The 19,347-nt window shown below is 34.9% G+C and overlaps 1 protein-coding gene and 1 long non-coding RNA gene across 4 annotated transcripts; one reads left to right on the top strand and one right to left on the bottom strand.

The window, feature by feature from the left end:
* The first annotated feature begins 2,757 nt into the window (after positions 1 to 2,757).
* On the top strand, positions 2,758 to 15,002 carry LOC138317686 (sodium/myo-inositol cotransporter-like). 3 transcript variants are annotated; one of them, XM_069259526.1, is made up of 16 exons: positions 2,758 to 2,917; positions 5,975 to 6,122; positions 6,452 to 6,523; positions 6,781 to 6,885; positions 7,494 to 7,553; positions 7,900 to 8,004; positions 9,175 to 9,280; positions 9,951 to 10,031; positions 10,235 to 10,446; positions 11,104 to 11,239; positions 11,722 to 11,829; positions 12,226 to 12,376; positions 13,027 to 13,195; positions 13,567 to 13,785; positions 14,012 to 14,222; positions 14,599 to 15,002. In XM_069259526.1, exons 2-16 carry the CDS (start codon positions 6,000 to 6,002, stop codon positions 14,829 to 14,831), a joined length of 2,091 nt encoding a protein of 696 aa, XP_069115627.1. In that variant the 5' UTR covers positions 2,758 to 2,917; positions 5,975 to 5,999; the 3' UTR covers positions 14,832 to 15,002. The 3 variants fall into 3 exon arrangements, with proteins under 3 accessions (XP_069115627.1, XP_069115628.1, XP_069115629.1); XM_069259527.1 differs by lacking the exon at positions 2,758 to 2,917 and adding an exon at positions 5,448 to 5,542; XM_069259528.1 differs by lacking the exon at positions 2,758 to 2,917 and adding an exon at positions 5,687 to 5,884.
* A 317-nt stretch (positions 15,003 to 15,319) lies between these two features.
* On the bottom strand, positions 15,320 to 18,197 carry LOC138317687 (uncharacterized). The gene is made up of 3 exons (XR_011207789.1): positions 17,992 to 18,197; positions 16,548 to 16,684; positions 15,320 to 16,164 (listed from the first exon to the last, which is right to left on the bottom strand). It is a non-coding gene; the product is annotated as an uncharacterized lncRNA (long non-coding RNA).
* Between the last annotated feature and the right edge of the window lie 1,150 nt (positions 18,198 to 19,347).

The raw sequence follows: 19,347 nt of genomic DNA, 5'->3' as shown, positions 1-19,347 counted from the left end.
GGAGAAAAAACACATACCAACAGGTAACTGACCCATGTGGAATTCAAACTCGCGACTCAAGTGGTAAATATGTCGGTTTATGTCATACTTATTATGAATGTCGGATAATATCATATTATGACCATTCTTTCAATTAATTTATTTCATTTAATTGAAATGAAATATCCATCCAGGTTTTCTTACCTATACATGGCTGTACATGTAGGTTGTGGCATTAGACAAGTGAATACATGATACAGATAGCCCTAAGATCGAAACTTGTCATAGTTTGGAAATATCTAGATGTGTTCATTAAATTACTTCATATATATTTATTTATAATATTGTTCTTTATTTAAACTGAAAAAAAACTATTTGTATCATTCACAGCCTTTTAATTGTCCAAAGTATCGTAGATGTGTTAAATTGCAGTTGCCTACGTTTTTTTTTCCTTTTTTTTGTTACTATGTTTTAAAATTTCTACCTGAACTATTGTCTTTTGATCGTAAAAGTTTGGCCCTAAATGACCAGGGCTGTTAATCGGAAATTATCATTAAATGTCACTATTGTACAAAAGACTGTGTTGAAACTGCATTAAAAGGTTATGCGAATTTTAGAATTATATCTTACTTATTATTCGTTCATCTCTTTTTAATAGTGTTTTATTTTTCATAGGGCTGTACGAGTTATCTCCCTTTTTTCTGTTTTTTTTTTAATGCTTAATGAAATAATGTCAGAAATTTCAATTATACATTTGTATTTATCTAACTGTTGATGAGGTAAGTCCAGATTTCCTACCTCTTCATTCTATCAATCCCTACTTAATGAAACATCTTGAAATCTGTTTACTTTTATATATCTTTTTATTTGAATACTTCTTTCAGTAAACCAATATGTATTTTAATTCACAAACGCGATTCGTTTACTGAATACTGCACCCACTTTGTCGTGTTACTTTACATCTACTTTGTTAACTTTCTATCATTGACGTTTACTATGCGTTAGTACGAGGTTTTTCCCCTGAAGCTCCGGTTTTCCTCCTACATAAAGCTTTCTTTCGTTGCATCGGTCGGAAAGAGTGCTTGATATTGGTTATTCAAGGGGCGTCGATCAATGCCCCCTGGAATCAATTGTAAAAATGCAGAAAGGGCCTAGGAAGCGGGGTTCAAGGGGAAAAATCATTACCAACGAACAACTAAAAATGTCCATCAAGGGATTTATCGGTTACATTATTCATCATTTTAAGAACGCTTTATAATCATTAAAATACATCGTGAAACTCATCTCAGCCATTCTAAATCGTAATTTTTTTCCCCGGGGGAGACCCCCGGACCCCCTAGCGCCTTTGGGCGCTCGCAAATTCATCAAAATGCATCGTAAAACTCATCTAAGCTATTCTAAATCGTAATTTTTTTCCCGGGGGAGGCCCCAGACCCCCAAAACGGGTGCTCACAAAATTCATCATAATGCATTTTAAAACTCATCTCAGCCATTCTAAATTACAATATTTTTTTCCCGGGGGTCACCTTCAGACCCTTAAAAAAACCAAAATCTCGCGCCTTCGGCGCTCACACGCTAATTTGTCCAATTTGCGTATTCGTTAATTTCCTTTTAGCAACCCCACTGTCTATCATTGTGTACAAGGATTAAATTTAATGATATATGAAAATGTACATGAAGCATATATGGTTGGGAGTTGAATTAATCGCCTCCTGTACGTGCGGCGGCGTGGGGGGGGGAGAGGGAGTTACAAAGTATTTAGGAACTTTGCCCCCCCCCCCCCCCCCATTACGTTTCATCTTCCTACGCCATTGTGTAGCAACCCATAAAAAATGGGAGTCGGTCACTGTAAACATATTGTATACATTCAAAAGATGCTGATACTTATCAATTACATTTATGGACCTTTGGTGAGGTTCACATGGTGTTATATCACCCTGGTAGACTACACCCTCGGTTATTATTTTATATCCTACATTGTACCAGGATAACATGACATCACGTGAACAGAATCAAATCTCCTTAATTTCATATAAGATATGTAGGTTGACAGATATGTCTAAAAGATTACCTGGTGTATTTGTAAATTGCAAGAAAAGTGATAACCATAGCACGCCATCTTGAAGAACTCAACGTTGGGAAATAATTTTCACAAAGGAGTTTCTAAAAATAGAAACATCGAGTTGATATGCTTTATCACTCTAAAATCAAAAGAATCTGCTGAATTGTTAAGATACCTAATAAAATAATTCTGTGTTGTGTTATTTAGACTTAACGGAATATTCTTCGCACATTTCTATATTATTTAGCATGAAAGAAACATTTTAAGATAATTATCTTATATAAAAATAAAGGACCTTTGATTCAGTTCAAATGGCGTTATATCGTCATAGTAGATTATCAAATAATGACCCTGGGTTACCCCCTCGTTTAATATTTAATTCTACCGGGGTGGTATAACATCTTATGGACCTCAGCAAAGGTCTATAATGGCTTTTTTCTCTCCGGTTATAAAGGTAAGTGTACATGTATCTCCATTTATTTTTGGGAAGAGTTTGCATGTAATTAAACATCTTTTTCCGAAATAAATTTTCTCATTCAAAGGATTAGCTGCCTTGACCCAGAAACCCTCGTGGCCCGTTATTGGAGTCGTTTGACGTGATCCTATTTTAGCACCTCTAGATCTCTCCAGGTAAACATTGAACAGGTAAGAGTAAAGATACTTTAAACTCGCTTTACCTGTCTGAAGGCTCTTCTTCTCCATGTTTGTAATAAAGACATGTTGTATAAATATATACAGTACACGGTTCATTTCCACTTACAAAGGTCGACAAGGTTTGCTACAAACGTACAGGTACATACAGACAACAATAAATAAAAACGGGAGTAGTTCCTCGTGTTCATTTATACGGAAGAATAACAACACGAACTGCTACAGGTAAGTAACTTATTTAGTATACAGGTATGTATGGGAACTTCACACGGTAGCTTTAACGTGGTTCATATTGTAATTATCAAGAGAATGCACAAAGATCTACATACAGTAGACTGGAATATAGTTTGTACATTATGTATGCACTAAATGCGGCAACAAGTTTAAGCTGTGATATTCATGCATTCTTTCCCTATTCCAACAATATTGGAGATATAGCACGTACAAGACACTTTTGAAACATTACGTTGTGTCAGACGTGTCTCAATGTAATACATCTCATAGTATTGGGTTCCTTCGGTAGTCTTGCCATAACGAAATGGACCAAAGTGATGAAGAATGATTTATGATGATGTCAATTTCATAACCAATGGATCACTTAGCACACATTTACACATCCTCGATTTCAGTGCGTCAGGATAACTCACGATCTGTGTAGAGATCGTAACCCCTGGAAATCGAGGGTAATATTTAAATATTTAAAATAAAAGACTTCAATGTAATGGTTGCTGAAATACAAAGGACACTGGGACCACAGATATCTGATAATTATTTGCAGTTTATATAATTATAGACCAACCAGAGTGCCCACATACCATTTTTAGATTTTTTTGGGGTCTAGAAAAAATCAATAAACATTAAAATCTACATACCATTTTTAGATGTTTCAACAAATGGTATGTGGGCACTCTAGTGGGTCCATAGTTATACAAACTGTAACTAATTCTCAGATCCCGAGGAGTTAAAGCATCTCACTACTGCTGTCCACACAAGTATATTGGTAACAAGACAATTAGTAGAACACCACTACGCCAACATTGGCATATAGGGATAAATATAGGTTTGATGGAAGCATGTCAGCTTAAATTCGGTTCTCACACACCGAGACCACATTCTTTGACAAAGAGGTCCAGAAAAGATATTCTGTCAGTCTTTGCATTGTTCTGACACTAAACAGGTGCACGTGTGTGTACGAGCACGAGGCGTGGCGTTACATACCATGTGACGATCGGTTACTATCAAAATGGAGTTTGAATAACACAAGATATCGCAAAGTGGTACACACACAGAATTATAAACATTCAGATGTAAATAAATGCTAATAAGTTTCGTGAGAAAGCATCTATCTTGATAAGAAGATATATTCATACGTTCAGCCCGGGTAGATAATTGAGATATCTGCCATTGAGTGTGTCATTCTGCAATATTAAAGATTTTAATTTACAATAATTTTTATTTTGTAAATTTAGTGAAGCTAGTTTTCACACATACCCAAATAGTAAAATATTGCATAAAACTACATGTACACCTGTATGATTCTACATTCTTGATGTCTGAGGGACCTCCGGTTTTTAAGGTGTTGTTCTGGCTTACTACATATAAGTATATATCAGTATAAATACATTGATTTTGCATAAAGGTTAAACAATGTTTTATGTTTTTATATGATGTAACTAGTTTTGTGGGGTTTTGCAAGCGCATTTTCGAAAACCGTAAAACCGGAAGGGCATTTTCTTTTATTCAGACGTTGTTGCTTTCACTATCTGAAAATGTCTTTACTTATTACTACCCATAAAAGTTATCCTCCTATATTTCACTGTTTAGAAGAAGAAAGAAAGAAAAAAAAGCAAAGCTCGCCTATTCAGAAGAAGTTGATGTTCATAGGACAAATTAACAGACTCAAAAACCCCTAAAGGGCCCCAAATTGGTTGTATTATCACCTTCAGCATCCATACACATTAGGAAAATAAAATCATAAACATTTATGATGACTTAAGCTTAAACAATAGACAAAATAGAAACTTGCTCAAAAACTTTAACATGGACATATGACAAATTAACAGACTCAAAAAAACCCTAAAGAGCCCCAAATTGGTTGTATTATCACGTTCAGCATCCATACACATTAGGAAAATAAAATCATAAACATTTATGATGACTTAAGCTTAAACAATTGACGAAACAGAAACTTGCTCAAAAACTTTAACGTGAAATGGGACGCCAACGCTGACGCCGACGCCGACGCCGGGGGGTGACAACATTAGCTCCCCCTATCCTTCTGCCGATTGTAAAAATGGGAAAGTTGCAAATCTCTCTCATACGGAATAAATTATTTTCGCGATAATATCCGATGAGTTCAGGAAGCAATCTCTCTGATACATGTACGTGTTTATGTCTTAATTTTAACTGGGACTATCCAAATCTACAACTAGAAAAGGTCAAACATGCACGTGTGTCAATAACGCAGACTGAGTACCAGTTGTACGAAAAAGTCTATTAAGCTAAAAATAAAATCTTGTTGACAGAGACTCTGACACATAAAACCGAGTTATAGCACACACATATATTGAATATGTAAATCAAAGTCAAACATCGTGGATGGGTGTTATGTTTTTCTTGTGTTTACACCAGTTGTCAGATGAGTTTGCTCATCCACGTACTAGTTTATCATGTGACATAAAGATTATATCTAAGTTTCCTTAGAAATGACATAGTTCAAGTTATGTAATATGTTTGATATCACACTCACCCTCAAATAGGCTAAGATCTTTAAACAGCTTCTTGTCAATAACTAAGACCCATAAAGACCTGATATTTGGCCTTTAGCATACTGGGATGAAGGACTAACAAGTGGGTTCCAATGAACCCTGTTTTATTCAATGTCAGAAGGTCAAATAGGCTGAAGTCTAAGAAGGATTTTTGTCATTTTCAATAACTAAGAGGCCTAGAGTTCTGATATTTGTATGGTAAAGGACAATAGCTGCTAAGTGTGTTCAAATAGCTGACCTTGACCTTTACTCAAGGTCATCAATTTCAAAAAGGCTTAAATCATTATACAACTTTTGTCAATAATTGATAGCCTTAGAGACCAACAATGCGGGGTTGTTTTAGATATTCAAAGGAGGACGAAAGGGGGTACATTTTTTGTACCAGCAGCGCAGCCCTTTTCTATAATACCTCATTTGTTTACAGGTAACATATTTCATGACTTACAAAACATGTTCGTTTGTACTAAAATGTAATAGATGTAATACAATTTTATTTTGTTTTATTTTTTTACAGATTTTGACGTCCGTCTTTTCCAAAAATGGTGAGCGCTGCAGCGGAAGCGTTCCGCCGTACTTACAATCCGGAAACTGTGAGACTGAGCGGACCAGATGTTGGAGTGGTGGTGGCATATTTTGTCGCCATCTTGGCTGTGGGGGCTTTTGTAAGTAATGATGCTTCTTTCCATACGATCTTCTACGAGATAAAGAAAGATGCATGGAAGTAGTGTACAATGTGATATAACAAAATTGTCTTATGATTACTCCCTCCTAAGTTGCCTTCCTCAGAAAATACAAATGTAACAATAATAACAAACCCACAAAAACAATGAGGAGCAAAAACACTTTTAAATGCATTTCGCAGGCCAAATATCGTTTTTATGATGTAACATTTTCCTGTTATCGTCATAAGCACTAAATTTGAGCAACTTGAGTGCTTTTATCACGATCCTTTAAAAAGAAATGAAGCAAAGAATCTTGTTTTTATTTGAAGTCGATGTGGCGTGCCAATAGAGGGACTGTCAGCGGTTATTTTTTGGCGGGAAGATCGATGACCTTTATTCCGGTAAGTACCGGAAAATTTCAGACATTTATGTTTTTCTGATATTGTTTTGATAATTCTTGCTACTAGCTATCACGACTACAAACACTTTTAAGTTCATTATTTGAAGTGAATGAGTCAGAATGAGGTTGATCGCCTCAAGCTTGTGTTGTACCAAAAGAAAACAATAACATTTTTTAAAATAAAGACATTAATCTTACAGTTTGATTTAAATTGCTTCATCATTTGTTTAAATATTGAATGAAATATATGTTTTGTAGCTAGGAGCATCATTGTTTGTCAGTAATATTGGCACAGAACATTTCATCGGTCTGGCAGGATCTGGGGCCGCAAACGGAATCAGTGTCGGGGCCTGGGAATTCAATGTAAGTGGAACAAAGCAACGCAAAAAGTTTTGATGATCAAAATTTAGCTAGATTGCCTGCCGTAGTGTTTATACTCTCCGCTAGGCTTCGCTCTGAAAAGAAAAAAGCAGCCTAGCAGAGAGAATAATCAAGATTTCACAGTTACGTTTTTTAAGTCTTTATCTAATTGCCTTGAGCAGAATGCGCGAATTTAGATTTTACATTCTGGTTCGGTCGATTTAAAGACAAAACTCCTTGATGGACTCCTTTTACATATGAATTCATTGTGCATTACTTTTTAAGCCAATGAAAATCCTTGTTACTATCAAGATTGAATTATTAGCATATAACATTGTGCAGAGCTATCTATTTAGCGGAAGTTCATTGTACGTAGCTACAGCACATATTCATTCTTGGCTATCAGAGTAATCTCCCTTTGTTTTACTCCGTCGGTAACCCTTATAGATTTTTTCTTATGCAAAGCCAACAGGTATTTGTGAGCGCGACGTCTATTTTTCAGAGAATAACAGCATTTCTTTTCGCTCGAAAGCCTATGACATCACAATCTACTAAATGGCATATGTAAGAAATCCTAGCAATCAAAACGCTTATTTTTGGTTTATTTGTAGGCCATTCTGCTGCTACAGCTGCTAGGCTGGATATTTATCCCTGTGTACATCGCATGTGGTGTAAGTTACACAACGTCTAATGTTTAAAAGTCCGAGAGCAATCGTTTCAAAAACATATTTCATATCAAATATCAACAAATTATAATAACATTCATTCCAATATTTCATATTATCACATTAATGAATTTCTTAAATTCGTAGATACACCATGCTTATAACGAGATGTATATTTTATAAAACTGAAAAAAATCTCTCTCTCTTTTTTTGCTATCATGAATCTCTTTTTTTGCTATCATGAATATTGTAAAGCGATTAAGGACAACTTTTTTTCCACACGTTAATGCGACTTTGAATAAAGATATATTTTGCTCGACCAACACAAGCACTACGTATATTGTTTCGATAGACCTACACTATGCCCGAGTACCTCAATAAGAGGTTCGGAGGGACAAGACTCAGAGTGTACTTCGCCGTTCTGTCTCTCATCCTCTATATCTTCACCAAGTGTTCTGTAAGTATATTCAGGTAACTTCCATAAACCTCGTGTTTAAGTCACAATAATAAACGATATTGATAAATTTTAGTGTATATTTAAATATGTTGCTCAATAGGCTTGTCTATTATTTGAATACAAGTGAGACGATTCTTTGTTGCCATGGAAACTGTTTATAATCATTGCTAGAAATACATATTATATTGTTGTTGCTATGAAGACTGTGGTTATCGTCGTTGTAAGAGAAACGTTCTGTTTTGTTGTCATGGAGAACGTTTGTCGTTGTAGAAAAACATACTCTATTGTAATTGCCACGGAGAATGTATTTATCATTGTTGCTAGGTAGACAAGGAATATTGTTGTTGCCATGGAGAATGTGTTTATCATTGTTGCTAGGTAGACAAGGAATATTGTTGTTGCCATGGAGAATGTATTTATCATTGTTGCTAGGTAGACAAGGAATATTGTTGTTGTCATGGTGAATGTGTTTATCATTGTTGCTAGGTAGACAAGGAATATTGATGTTGTCATGGTGAATGTGTTTATCATTGTTGCTAGGTAGACAAGGTATATTGTTGTTGTCATGGTGAATGTGTTTATCATTGTTGCTAGGTAGACAAGGAATATTGATGTTGTCATGGTGAATGTGTTTATCATTGTTGCTAGGTAGACAAGGAATATTGATGTTGTCATGGTGAATGTGTTGATAATTGTTGCTAGGTAGACAAGGAATAGTGTTGTTCCTATGAAGACTGTGTTTATCGTTGTTGCTAGAAAACAATTCTTTTTTTTATTGCGATGGGAACAGTGTTCATTATTGTTGCTAAAGAGACATTTTCTGTTGTTGTTGCTAAAGCCTATTTAAATTCCTATGGAAACTGTTAACACACCGCTCGATCTTATCTTTCTTATTAAAGATCTCATCCATGATCTTATTCATAATATTGATGCAAATGAATGGCATAATTCTGATTATATTTAATATTTGTAAATATTATGTCACTAAAATCATTCATGCCTGTATACCAAATGGTGAAGCTACATTTTTACTGTATTTTCTATCTGCCATATATAATGTTTTATAAATGTTACTCATTGGTTTAGGTGATTGAAAAAAACCCGACAACTCTTTATGATATACCGATGTTGCATTAGTTTCGTTTCAAATATCCTTTTCCACTTTTACAGGGAGACTTGTTTACTGGGGCCCTGTTTATCCAGCAGTCGTTGAGATGGGACTTGTACCTGAGTATATTTGTTCTCGTCCTCATCACCGGTATTCTTACTATGACAGGTAAGGACTTGAAGGTCCAAATTTTATATACCGGTTAGATCTGACTTAGCACTGTAGTAAAGTAAAGTTATATTCTGTCCGAGGGTCACATGATACTCTTTAAAACTAAATTACGCCATCTTGAAAATTCCATACATTGTCAATCAACAAGTTTAAAACTTAACTGGAAATTCTTTTTTGTGTCTGCAGAATATTGTAAAATAATGATCCGTAATTTGTATTAAACATATATCAGTGCTTGTTACATATATGTATTGAACTGGAAATGCAATTTTAATTAGATAGAAAAAAATTCCCCTCCAGTTTGTTGTTTATCTTATTTTGTTGCTTTATCTTATTTTGTTGCTTTATCTTATTTTGTTGCATCTTATTTTGTTGCTTTATCTTATGTTTTGCCTTATAATATTTTGTTGCTTTATTTTATTTTGTTGCTTTATTTTATTTTGTTGTTTATCTTATTTTGTTGTTTATCTTATTTTGTTGCTTTATCTTATGGTTGCTTTATCTTATGTTTTGCCTTATAATATTTTGTTGCTTTATTTTATTTTGTTGCTTTATTTTATTTTGTTGTTTATCTTATTTTGTTGTTTATCTTATTTTGTTGCTTTATCTTATTTTGTTACTTTATCTTATTTTTTGCATTATCTTATCGTTGCTTTCTCTTGAACAGGTGGGCTGACAGCTGTGATCTATACGGACACTCTACAGGCCCTCCTGATGGTGGGAGGGGGTCTCACACTTATGGGTATAGGTAGGTGGCGCTGTAAACAGTAATTATAGATAACTTTTATACAAAGTGGCACGAATCAGGATCAAAACAATTTTTAGCAAGATTTCAATAATATTGGTATATGTTGATATGTGTTTGAATCACTGATGACGTTTTAAACATTGAAATACTTTGTTAGAGTGTTTTTATTTACAGTATTTAATTTTTTTGTATCGTTGCTTCAGCGTTCACCAAAGTCGGAGGATACGATGGTATGGTTCGCGGATACAAAACATCAATGACAAACGAGACGTTCCGAATTCCTAATGCTACATGCCATGAGCCAGATCCAAATGCCTTCCGAATGTTGCGTGAGGCTGACGATGATTATATGCCGTGGCCTGGTTTTCTTCTAGGTCAGACTCCGGGTTCTATCTGGTATTGGTGTGCTGATCAGGTACAGGAAACTGTTTATCTCTTTACTTTTTTTATTTTTAATCATTGCATAAACAGGTAAGAGGATCATGTAATGACAATACTGAAAAAGTATGTTTGTATTGTACTTATAGAAATTAACGTATCTTTGTGTGGTATCTTCTTTTACAACTAGTCAACTTCTACATTACGGAAGACTACGCTGAGAATATCAAAAGTCATAAAATGCCTGAAAAATTAAGTATGCTGATATAATCATGCAATTTGAGCCAAAGAGAAAAATATCTAAAGCGTTATCTAAACATGGTCCATTTAACATTGCACGGTCCACATTTTGAATGCAATCCAGAGACCTAAGTATGGCAGTTGCCAGGTACTGACCTTTCATCGGTGTTTTTTTCTCCGCGAAATCCGAATTTCCTTCATTTTTTAAACTGAGCACGTCCGTCTTTAAATAACATTCGATGTTTATAGGACAAACAATAAGATAAATCAAAATTTTCATGATGGTTGATTATCTGGTTTATTGTTTTTTACTCTAGTAGTCCTTCATGTGTTTTCCTTTGAGTTTCACATAATAGGAAAAGTACAGTCATTCTACTGGACTAGACCGTTTAAAATGACCGTCAGTCCTGCAAAACAGCAAGATGTGTCTTACCACCTCTACATTTGTTGTCAGGTAATCGTCCAGAGGTTGCTAGCCGCAAAGAGTGTCTCCCATGCAAAAGGCGCGACCTTGATGGCCGGCTTCATCAAAATCCTTCCGCTCTTTATGATGGTTATGCCAGGAATGATAAGTCGTATTCTATTTGCAGGTACGAATATAATTACAAAATCACAAGAGGATATATCAGGTATATTCCTTTAAAATAAATGGCGTAACTTTCAGGCTTTTCTTTATTCTTCATATATAGGAGTCTACACATGTAGGAGTCGCTCTGGCGAAAGATGTCCGGTAATTGATGAGGAGATATGTGAATCTCAAATACGTCAATGGGAAATGAAAACATCGTTACTTGGTGGAATGTCGCATATCAATAATTGTAAAACAAGAAATACAGATATTTGCACATATTCTTCCAATAAAAAATTGTCGGTGAATTGTTGGAAAACGCTGTATGCCTTTTTACTTTACTTTAAAAGTAGCATTCTGGTAGTTGGTACTATTTAAATATATTCATTGTTTTAAATAAACGTTTTCTTTGTGCTTCCATTTTTAGCTATTAAAAGCTGCACGTTTGTAATATTTTCAAAGTGTAATAGTTTGGATGGGGATTGTTTTTTATCATTACCACAGACGAAGTAGCATGTGTGGACAAGGACATTTGTTATACTGTGTGTCAGAGCTATGCCGGCTGTACAAACATTGCCTACCCAAGACTCGTACTAGGCATCATGCCAGAAGGTAAACTAGAGCCCTCTGATGATAATGCTTATGTTTTTCACTTTTCGGCGCATTCAGAAAAATATATATGTATAGTGATAATCCTACAGGCCTAAATGGTTTGATGATGTTTGAAGTGGTGATAAAAGTATTGAGGAGGAGAAGGAGGAGTTTTTTTTTTGTTTCTGATGAAGATAATGATGATGATGTTGATGATGGTGATGATGTTTATGATAATGATGATGATATTTAGTGATGATGATGATGGTGATGATGATAATGGTGACGGTAGCGATGATGATGATGATTGATGATGATGATTTTGTAGGTCTGAGGGGTTTGATAATGATGATGATGTTTATGATGATGATGATAATGATGATGATGATGATAATGATGACGATGATGATTTTGCAGGTCTGCGGGGATTGATGATGGCGGTGATGATAGCAGCTCTAATGAGTGACCTTGATTCTATATTTAACAGTGCCAGCACGCTCTTCACAATCGACATTTACAAGAGGATCCGTAAAAACGCTTCTGTCAAGGAGCAGCTCATCGTCGGCAGGTTCGTACTGCTGTTATCACGACGGCATAGTCAAGATGTCTTCTTCAATAATAATTGGTTAAAGAGTTTATTGGCCTACTACTGGATTTATCTTCCACTTCTATGTTAATTGGTCTATTTGTCAGTTCTATGTTAATTGGTCTATTTGTCAGTGCACTTTTGTCTACCTTAACGAAATTGCGCGTGTTATTAAGAAAAGTTAATGTTGGAAAAAGCAATCAGCAAAATAGTCCATTATTATAAGTTCTGAGAAACTGCTGCTATCTTCTGATGCATTCTATTTCGATCTTGACTTTTGGATGGCTGATCCATATCTTTTATATACAAAAAATATGATCGAAAAACACCGTTTAGTCATTGAAGTTTATATTTTGATAGCTTTCAAAAACCTCGAAAATCAAAGTAATATTCATGCTGTATCTATTTGATGACATGTACATTGCGAAATTAGCATTTGCATTTATCATTACTTACCTTCATAATATTATTACTTCTATACGGATGTTAATGTATTTCATATAATTGTATCTATTAACTTAACACAATCTACGTATCATGTCACTTATAAGTGTATACCCAAAAATTATAACATAACTGGTACCTGTGCACAGGGGATAATGACGTAACTGATATATTTGTACGTCTTTCAGAGTGTTTATCCTCGTCATGATTGGAGTGAGTATTGCGTGGGTACCCATCCTTAAGGAGACACAGGGAGGACAGGTGTTTATCTACATACAGGAAATCACTAACTATTTAGCCCCTCCCTTCGCCGCAGTCTTCCTTCTGGCTATATTAGTTCCACGGGTGAACGAGAAGGTAACATGTTAAAACTTGTTGATTTGTTTTGTAAATATTCATATTCAGACGATGCCGATTTTGTTTAAAACATGTTGTTTGATTACGCGGCAATAACCTTTTTTACAAACATGAATTAGGTCTGCATTTGAAATACTACAGTTTTATGTACTTTGTTCTTTAAGCTTTTATCAATATGTTTTACTGAACTGTGATTATGTGAATGTCAATTTTGATAATGTTACAAAACCAATTTCTAGGATGCATGTTCTGCATAGTTGAAAACTGTTTGAATTTGATTTAAAAAAATCAGACTGCATGTATTTTCACCTACATTTACATTCGATTCTGCCATGACTTAAATTCAATATCAACTTATTTTCTACCTACAGGGGGCGTTCTGGTCTCTAATGATCGCCTTGATTGCTGGAGTGACCCGGATGGTGTTGGTGTTTGTTTACTATGACAGTGGGGACTGTTTACGACCTGATCCTCGGCCCGATATCATCAAGAACTTCCATTACATGTATTTTTCTCTGTTCATTACTGTCATGACGGCTGTTCTGGCTATCGGAATCAGTCTCGCCACTGGGAAACCAAACCCCAAATATGTAAGTAGGATAAGGAATTTTAACGGTAATTGTTTGAAATCAAACATTGAAGTTAAAATTAGAGAGATGCCAGGGTTGGGACCTTATGTTCAACCCTCATACATCATGCAGCCTCTCACGGGAGGTCTTTTCCACTTCTTTCAATTGATCGCTTTTACTTCTTGGAATGATGGAATATGCACCACAAGATATCATTAAAACATATTGAATATAATTCTTGTTTCAGATCCATCGTACTACATTTTGGACGAGATTCCAAAAAGCTATTCCACAAGATTCGAAGTCTGTAGAAAATCAGAAAGGTTATGATAACCCCGCACTTAGTCCAGACGATATTGCTCTGCAAGAGCGCTCAGAGGTCAAAAAAGTCAAAGGTGACATGGAACCAAAGAAAGTTTATCGCGACCCCGGGCTAGATAAAGGCCAGTCCCCATCAGGTATTATTAGATTTAAAACCTCACAAAATTACATAATCTATGACAACATTGTGGATATTTGTACTTAATTAAACCAAATAGAACTGTTGCCTGAGTGGACGACTAATACCCCCGCTGCACAAATTTAGTAATAACTCCATTAATAGGAGACATTGCATAACCCTATATACATGTAGTTTACTCAACTCCCTTTTATGTCCTGTTATGTTCTGTGTACTAAATCTTATCAAAATCTGTAAAGTAGTTTAGGAGGAATTCGCCGGGCAAAGTTGTGTCTACAGACAGACAGACGGGTAATCCAATTTCAGTATACCCCCTTAACTTAGTTGCGGGTATCCATGAATAACTGAATGATAATAACATATCTTCTTTTTAGATCTCGAAGAAGATATCACCTGTAAGGGTCGAGCACTTCAGCTTGCGTGTGGATTTGGCGGGAAAGATGCCAGCGAAGAAGAAGAACGCGCAATGCAGGCACACCTTGAGAAAGTGTCCGAACTGAAACAAAACTCCACAGCTCAGATAGTGCTGAACATAGGTCTTGTGGTGATTTTGCTGTGCGGAGCCGGCTTGTACTTCTTCTGGTCATATTGGCAATACAAGCCTTAGTGTAAATAATTCATTGCAAAGGAAGTGCGGTCATTTACCATTGTATAATAGTGTATGAAAGAGGGCGGTACTGAAATTTTATAATTTGTGCCCAATGTCATTTGAATGTTTATAGTAGTATATCGCAATGATTTTAGACGAAATAATGCATTTTGTTAAACCTGTAAATAATTAATTACATAAGAAATGTTGTCATTTACCAATGTATAATAGCTTATGAAAGAGGGTGGTATTAACGTTTATAATTTGTGCCCAAAGTCATTTGAATGATAGCAGTCTATAGCAATAGGCGAAACAAAACGCTTTGTTAGAATTGTTAAACAGTAATGTATACTTTTGATAGAAGTTTCTTATTCGATGAGATTATAGTAACAATACACAATAAACTGTTTTTAATACATAATTTATTGTGTTTAATGTCGCACATAATTACAACACGAATCACTCGATATATATGAAACAAAAGACCACGAGTTGACCATGGATTGTACTGCTGGCATGGAGCACTTCTAACACTTTCTTCCATGTATATGGTGAATAACATATTTCTTATGAAAACATAAGGCATAAAGTCGGGAACGCCTCAATAATACGAGTACACAGTTGCTTGATAATGAAAGGATTGACAGTCACAAATGGTTGTTATTTTCATAACAATTGGTCCGTAAGAACTTAGTGAGTGTGACAGATGAACTCATTCATAATGTATATATATATAAGGTTATTATTATGTGGCGAATCATTTAGAAAAGTTAGTCAAACTAGAAACCACGCTTTATATATGGTGCTATTTGCGTGTTTTTGAAGATGTCAATCTGGAGCTTGGATGGATTGGTTTAAACTGTATACAATCGTGATGCAAACATCAAGCAAAAGACGATTAAAATAATCATAAATTAGAATTATGCTTGCTGACGTCATGTCTTTCATAATTTGGGAGTACAAAATGGCGGGAAATCTCACAACGATGAATTTTGTCATGGTAACATAAATAGCGATGGAGGAAGGCGTCGTATCTAAAGATAACAATGAGTGATGATGTAGTATATATATAACTACAAGAGACGAGGATAGCGTAGTATCGGAGCTTGATGAGAGCATCGTACAATAGGCAAATTATGTTAGTAACATCTACCCTGGAATATTTATTTAAACATTTACTAAAAAATACTTTTAAAACTTTAAAATAAATCTGGCAGTGTTGTTTGTATGTTTATCCTCGTTGAATTAGTTGTATTGATCAAACACGCCTGATGCTTTGATGATGGTTTGATGCTAATGAGACTGTTCCGCCTAGGATGTCTTGAACATGATGATATGATGTTTACAAGGGCTGTAATTAACAGTTTATACATGTTAAATACGAACACAGCAGGAATGAACTGGGCAACAGGTAAGTTATTCGATACAAAATTAGGAAATAATCAACTTATATGAAATTCATATTCATACATATATACACATAATAATAAGTGAACTAAAATGTACAATTCATCAGTCATGTTAGTCGAAATGGATAGTCTATATGTTCATCATAAGAAATAATGACAAATAGAGAAATCTGTAGTGTCTTCAAGCATGCACTCCCTTCATACACGAAACATGCCACATACATGGGAGTCCATTCTTAAGGACATATATGAGACCAACCAACAAACCATGCAATAAAACAAAATAAATCAATGTGTTTGCTTCAGTAATACTAGCAATATTTACCTGTGGATTGTTTGCGTTCTTCGCGTTGTTTGGGTTTTGGTAATTCACATTATAAAATCACTCTTTCACTATACTCGGGATACAACAACAGAGGCGCTCAGAGACGAGCACGAGGACTTCCGGATTGACTTCCTGGTCTGATTGAGTAAAACAAGATATGAATACATAATAAGATATAATTCATCACACGGGTTGTTTGTTTCTCGTTACTAACGAATTGGATATTATGTATTGTAACATTTTCACAGTTACAAGAAATTCATGGTTATAACAGTAGTGATTTTCATTCCCCTTCACGGTCCCCATAACAAGTCTGTAATATGAGTATAACGAACTACATGCATATCACGAAGTTATTTCGATGGTTCCCAGATGTTCGTTATAACCGTGTTTTACTGTAAATATATTTGATAAAACATTGACATTGAAATCATGTAAGTAAAAATGTTATCATTTTACTCTAACAAACACAAAAGTGTAAATGCTACATAAATGTTTAAGTTTTTCAACTGTCAATCCGACAAAGCGACATGGATCCAAATTTGATTGATGTATACAGCACTTTAGGTTTGTGTGATGTATCCGCAATTGACATTTACATTGACTATCGGTTGGTAAAGAAATGCAGATTTGTCAGTTGCAGACTAAAGCACTAAACAATACCGCTGAATTTTTTTAAGTACATCTATTAAAAGTACAATAATTTTTAAGCTTTAAAACGGTGAAAACGAATTATGCTGTTTTGCGTAGATACTTTCTGAACATTAATATTACAATCTTTGATGGTGCAGCTTTTATACATAGTTAGCAACACGGGAAGAATGCTAATGGCGACGTTCAAAACTTTATCCTTACGTTTAACACACGCATTATGGAAATTAGTCCAATCAACAAGGCTGTATAGTATCGATAATTTAGAAGCATTACCTGCATTTCCTCCCGTCAAACGACTGACAACAGCTCCGACCACTAGAACAATGACAATACCAATAGTTTCCAGGTAATGATAGGAGAGAGAATAGAGAACATCTAGACCATACCTGTAAATACACAAAACAGAAAGAAGGCAACAACAAATAAAGGGAGATACTCGATAAAACAGTATCAGAGAAAATGGAGATATGTAATGATAACTAAATATCCATATGAATATGTAGTTACCCACCTCTTCAGAAAGTTCTCCAAAATAAGACTAGGAAATCACTGTGCTTATCAAACATATAGTCATAATGTAATATTACAATGAAAATATTCTGAAATTAAAGATATAGTCAAAGAGTAATCGGCGTTTATAAAGGATTTTTTTATTTAAAAGCGTTACCTTGGTACATTTGTAATATTCGACTGCCCCAATATCCATTTTGAACATAAAGAATATGCATATGAAAGGTAACCACATTTATTTCTTAGAGCATTTGAAAACAATTCTTTTTTAATTACTTACGGCCCATTGGTGGGGATTTCCTCTGGTATTGCAGTCTTGACGTCATAAAGTGATGTGGACGTAATGTTGACGTTGTACAGAAAGGTGTAGGAAACGTTAGATGATGAAGGACAATTGTCTATAGGAGCTAGTTCTAATGTAGGGTTCTTCCTTGTTCCTGACGAAGTCATTTTACCAATCGTGATCCAAGCTACAACTAACACGCTGGCCATACCGCCGACCATCGCTCCCTGTGAATGATAGAAGGGAAAATCAATGTTGGTTTTGATTTGGTTTTATTAATTAAATTTTTTATTAACAGTCAGGGTTATTTAAAGATGCTCCACCGCTGACAAATGGTATTTTTTCACTATCAAAAACAGGAGCAGACGATTGTGTCTATTTCTTCAGTTACAAAAGGTACTTACTTTACACCATTACCACCGTTGACAAGTTAAAGCTTCTACTTTCGCTTTAAGTTAAAAATATGAAAAATAATTGATTGCATCCCGAAAAAAATATTTTGCACTATACTTATATAGAATGAAATAATGATTGAGAATGCACCAAAGGCGAAATGAATTATTTTATGTTATTTTTTTGTATTAATTAGTCATATAAATACACGATTAAACACCAATAATTGTTCAAATGATGAATATCATTTATGCTCTGTCGGCGGTGGAACATATTTAAGAATGTGCCAGTTTTGTTGGTTGCGGAACGCCGGGGTACCCGGAGAACTCGGTCATCGCCGTTTTGTCATGTATTTCTAGGAAACCATCGGTGATTTAATCTGGCTTTTGCCAGTTTAAAGATGTAAACATAAATTTCTTGTCTTACATAGAGTAAACGCTATAAGATTATCTGTAATTTAACTGTTTAGACAACTACTAAGGCTGATGAAAAAGCAAATGGTCTTTTAGAAGAGCCAGATATACTGAGAACTGCGGGTTCCTACTAAAGTTTACGAACATATTCTTTATAGCATGATAACCTTTTTATTTAAAAATGATTAAATCATTTACTCATATTATAATTTGAATTAAAATATTTTTTACAATATGCATGTCCAATAATCTAATGCAAAATATTAATGAGAAAATTGCATTATCAATAAAAAAAACCCAGGAAATTTAGATTAAGGATATTATTGTGTGTGTGTGTTTTGTTTTGTTTGTTTCTTTGTGGGTTTTTTAATAATAATAGCAAAGGGATATGGAAGTAATACAAAGTGATATATTATTTCCTTTTCTCTCCGATTGGCAATGAACAGCATTGACAGTTACTTACTTGTTTGTTAGCCCAGGGGACCAGCAACCCAAGGACAAAGATACCCATAATTGCACCGGTACCGCAGGCATTCAACGTGGTCAT

The sequence above is a fragment of the Argopecten irradians genome, chromosome 3 (genome assembly GCF_041381155.1).
Source record: "Argopecten irradians isolate NY chromosome 3, Ai_NY, whole genome shotgun sequence".
Lineage (NCBI taxonomy): Eukaryota > Metazoa > Mollusca > Bivalvia > Pectinida > Pectinidae > Argopecten > Argopecten irradians.
Note: the sequence above shows the minus strand (reverse complement) of the source record. Positions and strands in the feature narration are given on the sequence as shown.

Coding starts and splice junctions, on each gene's coding strand:
- LOC138317686 (XM_069259526.1), top strand. CDS start 6,000: ATGGTGAGCGCTGCAGCGGAAGCGTTCCGCCGTACTTACAATCCGGAA. Junction 6,524..6,780: donor GATCGATGACCTTTATTCCG/GTAAGTACCGGA, acceptor TATGTTTTGTAG/CTAGGAGCATCATTGTTTGT. Junction 8,005..9,174: donor ATATCTTCACCAAGTGTTCT/GTAAGTATATTC, acceptor CCACTTTTACAG/GGAGACTTGTTTACTGGGGC.